Genomic DNA, 12,029 nt, shown 5'->3' on the forward strand with positions numbered 1-12,029 from the left:
GAACTCATCCAAAAATCTCCACCAACGTTTGCAATTCCAATATCCTCCGTGGTCCCAGACTAGGCATGTAAAGCCTTTGAGCAAATCAAAGCAGGTTTTCAGGCTCTACGGCTGTTGATTGTCAGAATGAATCCCAGGATCCCAAACCTTGCTTTTGTAACTGCTTTTGCTTTTATCTACATTGTTCCAACCGGGTGGTACACAACCTGAATTTCCACTAAGATACCCAAACTTCTTCCGAAATCTATCCAATCGAGTTCTATACCAATCCTTGCACTTCCAATTGGAGCGTGGAGCCTTATTGAACCTTACTTGCCAACTATTGTTACCAACCATCTCCCTCTTACTCTTAAAACCGCAAAGAGCTCTAAGCTGGCCATCTGTTCCAAGCAAACCATATTCAAGTGGAAAAGTAAAGATGAAGACTAAGGATTTTACCCACTTGAAGTTTGTATTAGGTGGTAATGGCTGTGGGAGAGGTGTTTCCAGTGGTTCTTCAAGCTCCACTTCCTTGTACTCCTCTGTGAATTCTTCCAACTCCTGACAGATCTCTTCAATTATAACCATGTTTTGATCAGAGTCTTCAATGTCTTCCTCATCCTTCAGGTCATAAGTTGGAGGTTGAGAGAAATCTACCTCTGCATCATCTTCATATTCACTTGGGGAAGAATCTTCTAGCTCAAAGAGTTCAATTGTGACTGCAAGGTCATCATTAGAAGAATTTGATTCATGATCATCATTACCAAGGAAACTAGCTTCTTGATTTGTTCCGTCCAGTTCTTCATAAGATACATACTTTGGGGGTTGTGCACTATCCTCCTTAGCATCGATTTCAAATTTCTTGACGGAATTGTCCACAATTCTTAATTCCCATGGAGGTTCAGCGTCTCCTAAGTCTTCAACCAATTCATCTTCTTCGATAATTGCAGCATCCTCTACTTGTTCTAATACAAAGTCATGTTCTATGTTGTCCACCGGAGCTTCTAATGTCTCCTTCGTACTGGGAACTAATTGGTTTATCGCTTGCTCCAATTGATGAAGGGTTGCATGAAATTGGTTCACTGTGTCCTTGAGACGGTCCTGTGCTTCTTGGTTTGATGGACATGGATATGGTGCATATGGAAGTGGTGGTTCTTGGGAGTAGTTGGATTGGAATTTGGTTGGATAGGAGTTGGGGGCATATGGAGGTGAATGGTTGTAAGTGGCTTGTGAGTATGGTGGTTCGAAGCTATGTCGAGGGGGTGGTTTATAGGCGTATGATGGGGCTTGTTGGTAACCACAAGGGGTCCAGCATATCTACCATCTTGGTACGCACTTCGGAATGGCTCTTGACCATAGTAAACTGGTGGGGGTTGGTTGTCACGAGAAGGTCCACCGTAACTATCGTTTGGGTGTGCATCGTAGAATGGTCGTTGTCCATAGTATCTTGGAAGATGTTGTTGCCGAAAGAGTTGATCAGATCCTCGTGGCTCCTTCCATCATTGATTGGTTCGACCTTGATGCATGTTCCTGTTGTAGCTCCCATTCCTTGCAACAACATTAGAACCAAACTCAAAGCGACGGGGGTAAGAGTTCATAGTAGCTAATGAAAATTAAAAACAAAAATAAAAGCAAATAAACAAGCAAAATAAATTATTTACAATAACCAATAATAAGGCACACAATTGCAATTCCCCGGCAACGGCGCCATTTTTTTGGCGAGAGGACTTTTGCCAGTAAAGAATTTTATAAAAATAATCACGTTGTAAGTATAGTTTCTAAACCAACAAAGAATCTTTTCGTACAAAAGTTTTAGTTGTCACAAGTAACAAAACTCAATAAATTTATAACCGAAGTATTTAAACCTCGGGTCGTCTTCTCAAGGAATTGCAGGGAGGTATGATTTATTATTGGTTATGGAAAAATGTATATTTTTGGTTTTTTTTAAATAGGGAACATGGAATTTAAATGGCAAGAAAAATAAATTAATAATTATAAAGAAAACTCTTGGCAAGATATGAGAACCAGAAATCCCATCCTAGTTATCCTTATCAGGTGTGATGAAAATTGTTTATCGCTCCCACTTAGTTAACCCTTACTAAATAAAGGAAAGTCAAGTGGACCAATCAATTTGATCCTCAAGTCCTACTCAACTCCTGTGGAAAGACTAGCTTTAGAGCGATCCAAATCAATCAGTGAGAATTCCAATTTTCAATCAACTGCTGAGTTTGATAACTCAAGTGTTACCAATTACTTAACCAAAGCCAAAAAGGGAAAATCTAAATTAAATTGAAAGCATCATAAAATAGAATAAAACAATCATAAATCTGAAATACCTCAAATTATATTCAAATCTAACATGAAAAGATTCATAAGCCAATTTGGCAACATAAGTAATTAACAAGTAAAAGCATTAGAGTAACTAAAAGTAGAAGAGAACATAAAATTAAGGTAAATATTGAACCTGGAATGGAGTAATAACCATAAAGAAAAAGAAATCCTAATTCTAAAACCTAAGAGAGAGGAGAGAACCTCTCTCTCTCTAAAACTACATCTAAAACCTAAAATTCTCCATTATGAATGTTGTATCCATCGTCCTTGTTGATTCTCCCATTCTCTAGCTTATATTCTGTGTTTTTGGACTTAGATTTGGGCCGAAAAAGGGTCCAGAAATTGCTGGGGTAACTTCTGCAATTTACTGCACGTGGCGTCCGTCACGCGTTCACGTCATTTGGAGTTTTTCCTTGTCACGCGTACGCGTCAGTCACGCGTCCGCGTCGTTTGTGTTCTGCGCCAAGCATGCGTCCGTGTCGTTCACGCGTGCGCGTCGCTGCCTTTTCTTCAAAACTCTATTTTTGTGCTTTCCTTCCATTTTTGTATGTTTTCTTTCTGTCCTCTGAGCCATTCCTGCCCTATAAAGCTTGAAATTACTTAACACACAGATCACGTCATCGAATGGTAATAAAGGATAATTAAATTTAATATTTTTAAAGCATAGAAAACATGTTTTCACATATATCATAAAATAAGAAAGGAATTATAAAACCATGCAAATCTTATGAATAAGTGGGTGAAGAATTGATAAAAACACTTATTTGAGCACAAGATGAATCACAAAATAGGGGTTTATCAATATCCATATGGAGAAGAGAAGAGAAGAAAAGAAAAGAGAGGGGTTACTACTATAGAAAAGAGAATAATAATTAAATTTGAGGATTAAAATTTTTAATTTTGATTTAGGGACCAAATTGCACTACAAAGTTTACTAATCCACGTCAGCTAGCCGTTACCTAGTCAGCGTGTCACGAAAGAGTCTAGATCAGTTTTTCGGTAGTGCCAGGTGGACGGAATATGTCAGAAGAACGAATCTGAGTCCCGGAGTGCAACTTCAGAGACGAATATGAGTAACTATTAAGTTCAAGGACTACTATGAGACTCGAGTGCAACTTAATGGACCACTTTGAGGCTTATCTCAAATTTGCACTAACATTAGAATTATTATTGATATTTAATTACTTCTCTTTTGTTGACATGGATCACAATGAGAGAGTTGAGAATGATTTGTGAGTAAAATAACTATTACTATAAACCTAGTAATCTTTATGGAGTAAAACAAATAATTAAAAGCGGAAAAATAAAATTTATTGGAACACTACATACTTTAAACTCAGAGTAGTACGTATTCCAATAATAAATTTTATGTTTTCAGATATGATACTATTTGTTACAAAATTTTTAGTGGTTTAATCATGTACGAGGAACTCAACCAAACGTGACTTGTTTATTATAATACTGAATTAGTTAGTTGAGCAAGCTGTAAAGGTCTAAGAAATTTATAAAATTATTATCAAAAACAAAGTTTAACTTAAAAAAAGTGAGTAATAATTATTTTATATTTTTTAAGGTAAAATAATTATACACTGATACAGAATTTAAAATAAAATTAAAATATTTACATTAGAATACTATTTTTTCAAAGACTTCTCTATAAATAACATTGATGATTGAATTTGCAGACATTCCTACGTGATTCATAAGTAAAACTTTTAAATCTCTCTTACTCTTAACTCTTGAAAGTGCCACATATAGTTGGTCATGTGTAAAAATTGGTTTGGGCAAGTACAATCCAACATGAGATAAAGTTTGTGCCTGAGACTTATTAATTATCATGACAAACAATACTATTATGGAAAACTGTCTTCGTTGGAATCTAACTGGGACGGTTTCATTTGTTGGTACCATATTCATTCTTGGAATCAAAGCAATATGACCAACATTGTTACCCGTTAAGACTTTACATTCTATGACATGATTTTCAAGCTTCCTAACTTGTAGCCTTGTACCATTACAAAGACCACTAGATTGGTCAATATTCCTCAGTAACATCACTGGAACACGAACCTTGAGTATTAATTTATGTGGAGGCAAACCAGAGCAATTTATGCTATTCAGTAATTCAAGACCATAGAGATCTAGTTGACTCTCTATATTCCCTTCATCCATACAAATGGAATCCGAACTAAGATATAATTTTTCTCCTCCAGGAATGATAGCCATCAGATGGTTATTGACCTCTTCAACGATGTCTTATGTGGGAGCCAGTATAGTTCTTACTTTGAAAAAATCCTTTAAGGACATGTTTTCCAAAATATTTGGATAAGAAAAATGAACCAACTCATCAAATGCCTGGTCCGAAGAAGGAATAACAATATCTCCTAAGTCATATCTCAGATTCACCATCCATATTGTCACCTATTAGACCATCACCAACTTTCAATAACCACTCACCAAATTGTTCTGTCTCATCTTGATCTGAAGTAGTCGTCCCTATAGAGAGTCTCATGTTTTTTGTTAGTTTGAGCACCTGACAAAACTTCCAAAGGTAAGATGAATTCAAGGTTAAATGAACGATATCTTGTCTCGATCCTCGTGGAATGACAGGAAGAATTTGTCTAAAGTCTTCACCTAGTACAACCATTTTTCCTCCAAAGGAAAAATCTTTGCTATATGTTGGAGAACACCTCATGATATCACCCAAGTATTTATCAAGCGCTTCATAGCAGTGCCTACTAACCATTGGAGCCTCATTCCAAATTATAAGTTTGGCTTTCAACAGCAACATTGCTTGAGGGGAACCAGGTTTGATGTTACATACAGAATCCTCAGTTATATTCAGTAGTATTTTGAACCTTGAGTGTGCCGTTCTTCCATTGGGAAGAAGTAAAGATGCAATACCACTCGAAGCAACGTTTAACACTATATCACCCCTGAGAGAATCTCAGCAGATATAAGGTTCCAGAGAAATGTTTTTCCAGTACCCACATGACCATACACAAAGAAAAAACCCCCTTCATCACAATACACAAGTGTAACAATTTTATCGAATGCATGTCTTTGCTCAGGTGTTGCAATGGGTAACATGTCTGAGGCATTTTTTTTAAATCATCCCTGTTAAAGTTTAGCTCTTCCCTAATAACCCTTTCGGTTAACAAAGAACTATCAACTTCAGTTGCTAAAGGCATAGGAGGATAGTCTTTCAAGGTTTCACCGTAGGAATGTAAGATCTTGTCTATATCCATTAAGCACAACTGCTTAATCTCATCATCTGACATTGTTAACTCTGCATATTATACGATACTGTAAAAATTCAATCAAACTAAACATGATCAATAAGGAAGAACTTTTATCATTGTAATTAATAAAAACTCACCCCTCATGTTCATCACAGCTCTCTGTCGATACAAAATATCATCTGAGAGTTCATGCCAACATCTATCCCAGACATGTTTTGGTCTTGAGATATTGTTGGATGTTAATATAATGACAAATAACCTCCTAACATATGATCCTGAGGCCCATGAGCTTGCTTCCTTAACTGCATCAATGAATTTTTTGTCATCTTGCAAGAGTCCAAGGACGAAGCATGCATCTCTATACATAGCATAAATTATTCTTCCTACTGTTCTTATATCTCGAAAACTCATACATCCTCTTTGAGTATTCAAGAGAAGTTGTTGGTAATATTCTTCAGTATTTGCTGCAAAAAACATGGTTAAAATCCCACTTTTAAGTTGTTAAATGGATTAAGCTACGCTATTTTAATTATTATGTAGCTATACATCCGCATAAGAATAATTTTTCTAAAAAATATAGAAAAAAAATTGTATAATCTACAGATTATAACTGTTGAAAGTTATTTGAGCATTTATTTTCTAGTGTAGATAAATCATTAAATAAGTAAGATCAAAATTGAATATAAACTCGTCATTACCTACAGGTACATGAGTCAACCTTCCAATTGCAAAGCCTTTCTTTCGAGAAAACCACTTTGAAGAATCGTCCTTCCAAACAAACTTGGTTGGAAACTCAGCATAAGTCAGACTTCGAGCATAGGGATATGACATGTTCGCCGCCATCCATCCCAAAAATATGGACTTATGAGATATTGCTCTTTCAACGATATCATTCACATTAGAAGTTTCACCATAAACCACAGGTTGCTCATCCTTCAAATGGAATAGAAGTCTAATCACAAATAATTTTTTCTCTTGGATTTCGTATCCAAATAGACGCCAGACTGCCTCATATGCCGAAATGTACCTACAATCGTAGTAATTCCTAATTTCGTCAACAACTTGTGTGGCTTCTGACGGATCACCAGCATTGTATAGAGTAGCTGTTATGCAGTCATTGACGATTGGATTTTTAACGGTTTAGAATTTCACTAATGAAATCTCGTTGTAAAGTATAGTTTCTAAACCAATCACTAATCCTTTCATACAAAAAGTTGTTTGTCACAAGTACAAACCCCTAAAATTTATAAACTGAAGTATTTAAACCTCGGGTCGTTCTCCCTAGGACTTACAATAAACCGTCAAATTGGGGTTTGTCAACCTCCCCACACTTGAGCCTTAGCATGTCCTCATGCTAAAATAAGAAGGAGCTAAGGGGTATGGCATTTATTGAATGCAACTAAACTATATGAGTCATATCTAAATGCAACTATCTAAAGCAATTGGAAATGCTTAGTTCAAACAAATCAATTCCCAAGAGAGCATGTGTAAGCACAAGAGCTAAGTAATAAGGACCAAGTCCAAACCACAATTGTATTGAATTGTTAAAAAGAGTTCAAACTTGCAAGGATATAGATAATGTGGGTGAAGACATGTGGTTGAACTTTTGAACCCTCACCGGATGTGTATCCGCTCTATTCACTCAAGTGTTTAAGGGTTAATTCACTTAATTCTCTTCTAATCATGTTTTCCAAGATTTGATTTTCTTCTAACAATCAACATTTATTCAATGCATGCATACATTCATCATGAGGTCTTTCAATTAGGTTGTAATGGGGTTAGGGTCAAGGTAGGATCATTTATGGTCAAGTGGGGTAGGATTTGAGTCTTTGATTAGCATAGACTTTCCCACCTAACCTAATTAATGACCTATACAAATGCGAGCTATTCTAATTACCCATTCTTCACTTTTTCTTGCATACTCATGCATTTTTTTTTCATTTCACAACACTTATGCATTGATTCCTTTTTATTGACTTCACTTTGGGGCATTTTGTCCCCTTTTATTTTTCTTTTTTTTTTCTTCTTTTTTTTTTCTTTCATTTTATTTTTTTCTTTTCATCATTATTATTATTTTTTTTTTCAAGCTAAATACAAGAACATCAGTGCATAAGGTCTCTACATTTGATTAATACATGAGTATGTGCCCAATTCCTAAACATAAAAGTGTATTGCCCCTTTTTATCCCATCCAATGTTCCCAAGCCTCACCAACTTGAATAATACACACTCTCACTAGCCTAGGCTAATCAAAGATCCAAACAAGGACTTTTCATTGGTTTTCCGCCTTGGGCTTGTAATGAGCTAAAATAAGGATGAGTTGGTTAAGCATAGGCTCAAAATTGGCTAACAATGGAGAGTAAAAGGTTGGCTATTTGGGTAAGTGGCAAATGAAATAATGGCCTCAATCATATAAATGCACAAACACAAGAAATAAACGGATATATAGAATCAAGCAAATTAAGGATCACAATCATGGAAAGAGAACAATTTCACACAAGAATGGAAAATAAGTGGTTATAAAATGTAACCACATCAATAGGCTCAAGTCTCACAAGCTTGTGTTCTCAATTCAATACATGCTTCACAAGGTATGAAATTCAAGCAAGTTTCAAAAAAAATTTTCTTTCAATCAATTGGGTTAATGCCCTATATTTAAACTTTCTTGAAAAACCTCAATGTTTGACTAAGCATTGTTGTGATTGAAAAATTCAAAAATTTTTTTTTTTTTTTTTTAGTTTACCCTTTTCTTTTTCACCCAAAACCAATTTCTTATGCAAAAGGGTGACTAAGTTTCACTTAAAACATGATTTCTAATCACAACCACAAACTAAAAAGGGGAATATACAAAAGGAGATATGCAAAAATGTATAAAGGAAAATCAAACTAAAATATGGAATCTATCATCCAAAATATCTAAAAATATCCAGAAGCATCAAAATATCTAAAATCCAAAATAAGCAATAAAAGTATCCAAAGCAACTAGAAATGCATCAAAATATATACAAAAATGTGCAAGATGAGATAACTAGGCCGAAAAAGAGTTCACCGGTTCCCAAATAATGCTACCGGTGCCCTCCCCACACTTAAAATTAAGCATCGTCCTTGATGCTAAACCGGAGGATCAGTGGGAGGTACAACGATAGGCTCTGGCTCTGACTATGGCTGTGGGACCGGCTGAGTCTCCTGTGTCTGAGGTGGTGCCTCCATGTGTGCTGGCTCCGTAGTGTCAGGGGTATCCTGCTGAGCTGGTGCCTCCGCGTCCTCCTCCTGATGATCCTGCTCATCGGAGGCCGGAGAATCTGGAAGCGGAGGTAGCTCAGCGCCCAGAGAGATAAGGGCCTGGTCCATCCGATCCAATCGGCGTCTGACATGGCGTCGCTCCCGCTCCAAGAACCGGAAGAGACGCTGGACCAGGAGATAGGTAGGCTCAGGTGCTGCTGGAGGGTCTGTAGATGGTGGAGGAGCTGCGGCGGTAGAAGAGGATGGGCCAGCTGCAGGGGCTGGTGGTGAAGGTGTCCCTATGGCAGCCCGAGCCCGAGAGCGGCGGCTAGCAGGTGGCTTCTCGTGCACCCAAACACCCCAGGGGATAGTAATCTCCCTGTCATCGGCATCAGCTGGTGGTGGACGCACATCATCATCTGACCACGGGACATCGGCCATGGCTGCCATACTCGTGACCAAGGTAGGAAACGGGAGTAGGCCACGAATATGCGCCCGCCACATGCACTGTCGGATAAGTCTAGGGAAGGAGACATCCTTCCCTTCCATAACACACCCGATCAGCAGAAGCATCTCCATGGGGACCTCAGAAAAGTGGGTGGTAGGCAGGACGTAGTGGGCGAAGATCATCTGCCAAGTCTTGGCCTCCCTAGTCAAATGATTGAACAACATCCCCTTTGGCTTGGTGTTGCCCGCATCCATAACCCAAGAAGCCTCCGGTATCCCAATCACGCGCCGAAGCGCCTCATAATCAAAAGTCATGGTGTGGATGGCTATCTCAGCCTGATGATGGGCACACTGGTCATGTGGAATGTGCCGGCAATGTAGTGCCTCTCCAATGGCGGCCTCGGTGAGCAGAATCTCTCTACCCCTCACCTGAACTGAATCCAAGGTCGGACGGAAGAAGTTGCAGTAGAATTCCTTCACCCAAGATATATTGATGTCACCCAAGTCCCGGTCAACAAAATCAATACCTAACTCGAGGATCCGACCGTTAATGCGCCGTCTCACATCATTAGGTAGGAGCAACTTCTTCTCAATATTCAGCTTCGTGGTTCGATATCTAGAGAACCGAAGCTCACAGTAGAGATTGGGGAATTTCCATGATATCTAGGCTCAATTGAACGAGAAATTGCGGTTCATGTGCACGATGATTGTGCAAATCCGGGAAGTCAAAAGGGAACAGAAATTTGCCCAAAACTGAAATAAAAATCAAAATGAAACTAATTTCCTTGAAAGTCGGGCAGCATTCCGGCTGAAAATTGGACGTTCCCGGATAGCAGAATAGCACAAACAGTAAGAAAGCAGCATCAATTAAGCACAGCAGCAGTGGTACAGCATTCAGGCAACAAGAAGTGCATAAAAAGCAGTCCAAAACCAGCATACAACATACAAACAGACAAACAGCAAGTAAGCACATACGGAGCACTTAGCAGGCCTAGAATCCTCTATCCAGTCCTAGCTACCTAACCGCAAGTATTTCTAACTAATCCTAACATACAACATTCCAATGCTAACTAATCATGCAATTCTAGGAATTAACAAAAAAAATGAAAAAGGGAAAATAGAAACAGAGATAGCAGAAATGGAGCAGGAACCTGGGAGCTGGGCCGAATAATAAAAAATGAGAAAGGGGATTGGGGTCAGAATGGAAGCAGCAGAATCAGTGAGGCTGGCCGCCGTGGGTGGTGGCGGCAGCGGCAGGGCGGTGAAGGAGAGTCGCCGGTGGCGTTCGGAGGCGTGCGAGACTGAGCCTAATGGACGGGTGAGAGAGAGATGGAGTGATGAGGGAAGGCGAGTCGCCGGCGGCGAAGACGGCGCGGCGTCGAGGATGGTGGCGCGGTGGGAGGTTGGCCGAGAGGAGGGAGAGAGGAGTGAGAAAGAGAGGGAGAACGGGTGGTGGTGGAGAAGAGGGGGGGAAGAAGGAGGGGAAGGCGAGCAGTGATGGCGGCGGTGGGGGTGACGGAGCGCTCGCCGGAGGTGTGGGGAGGAAGGTGAAGGATGGGGGAGAAGAACTGGAACGTTGGAGGGGGGTGTTTGCGCGACTGCGCAGTGGCTTCGCGAGCTAGGGTTATCCCTATTTTTGAATCGGCGCGCGCGCGCACCTTGCGCGTCCGCGTCGATTGAGAGAATCGTGGATCCTACGCGCGCGCGTACAATGCGCTTAGGCGAGGGTGAGTGAAATAGGGAAGGGCGCGTGCGCGTAACGTGCGCGCACGCGTGCATGGAGTTGGGCTAGGGGCTTAGAGTTGGCCCAACCCAGGCCTAACTCTCTGGAGACTGGCCTGGGAGTCGCGCTACTAGATCTGCGCGCACGCGGCAAGTACGCGTCCGCGTGCATTGACAGTTTATCGTAGGACGCGCAAGCGCGATGCGTGCGCCCGCGTCTTTTCCTGCTTTTGGCATATATGCGCGCACGCGGCCTGTGCGCGTCCGCGCGAGGTGGGTTGAGCTGGGGGCTTAAAGTTGGCCCAGATTTAGCGCAACTCTCTGGATATTGGCCCAGAAGTTGCATCAGCGAATCGACGCGGACGCGGCAAGTGCGCGCACGCGTGTAGTTCCTCGTTGTTTTATGTGCGCGTACGCACGTAGCGCGCGTCAGCGTGGAATGAGTTGGGCTGGAGGCACAACGCTGGCCCAGGAGAGGCCCAACTCTCTGGAATGTGGCTTGTGGTGCATGCGCGTCAGGACGCGTACGCGCATCCACAAAGAGCTCTAAGTTGTCCATCCGTTTCAATCAAACCATATTCAAGCGAGAAAGTGAAGCTTATGGATAAGAATTTTACCCACTTGAAAGTTGTGTTGGATGGTAATTTGGGGAGAGAGGCTTCCCCACACTTAGACAATGCAAGGTCTACTTCCTTATGCTCTTCTTTGTATATTTCCACCTCTTGACGAATTTCTTCACTTTCAACCTCATCCTCTTTGTTACGTGGCTTGGTGTTATCTTCAAGAACTTCATCTTGTTTAATGAGAGGCGATTCAATTTTGGATAGAAATTCATTGATGAACGAGGTCATCTCTTGATCAACCTCTTCATATTCTTCAATTTCAATATACACCATGCCCTTCTCATCTTCCTTGTGAGGTTGTGCATACTCTTCTATAATTTCAACTCTATATCCAATGGGAGGGGATCCCGTTGTAGAGAGAAATTCATCCATGATTGAATCCATCTCTTGATAAACTTCTTTCAAGTCTCCAACGATGATATGCCTTGGGGGTTGCGCACCTTCTTCAACTTCAATATCAAGCT

At 40.4% G+C, this 12,029-nt stretch overlaps 1 protein-coding gene across 1 annotated transcript; it reads right to left on the reverse strand.

The window, feature by feature from the left end:
* On the reverse strand, positions 4,700-6,643 carry LOC107620044. Its single transcript, XM_016322269.1, has 5 exons — positions 6,584-6,643; positions 6,251-6,485; positions 5,690-6,016; positions 5,470-5,599; positions 4,700-5,246 (listed from the first exon to the last, which is right to left on the reverse strand). The coding sequence occupies exons 1-5, from the start codon at positions 6,641-6,643 to the stop codon at positions 4,700-4,702; spliced, it is 1,299 nt and encodes a 432-aa protein (XP_016177755.1).

This window comes from Arachis ipaensis, chromosome B10 (genome assembly GCF_000816755.2).
Source record: "Arachis ipaensis cultivar K30076 chromosome B10, Araip1.1, whole genome shotgun sequence".
NCBI lineage: Eukaryota > Viridiplantae > Streptophyta > Magnoliopsida > Fabales > Fabaceae > Arachis > Arachis ipaensis.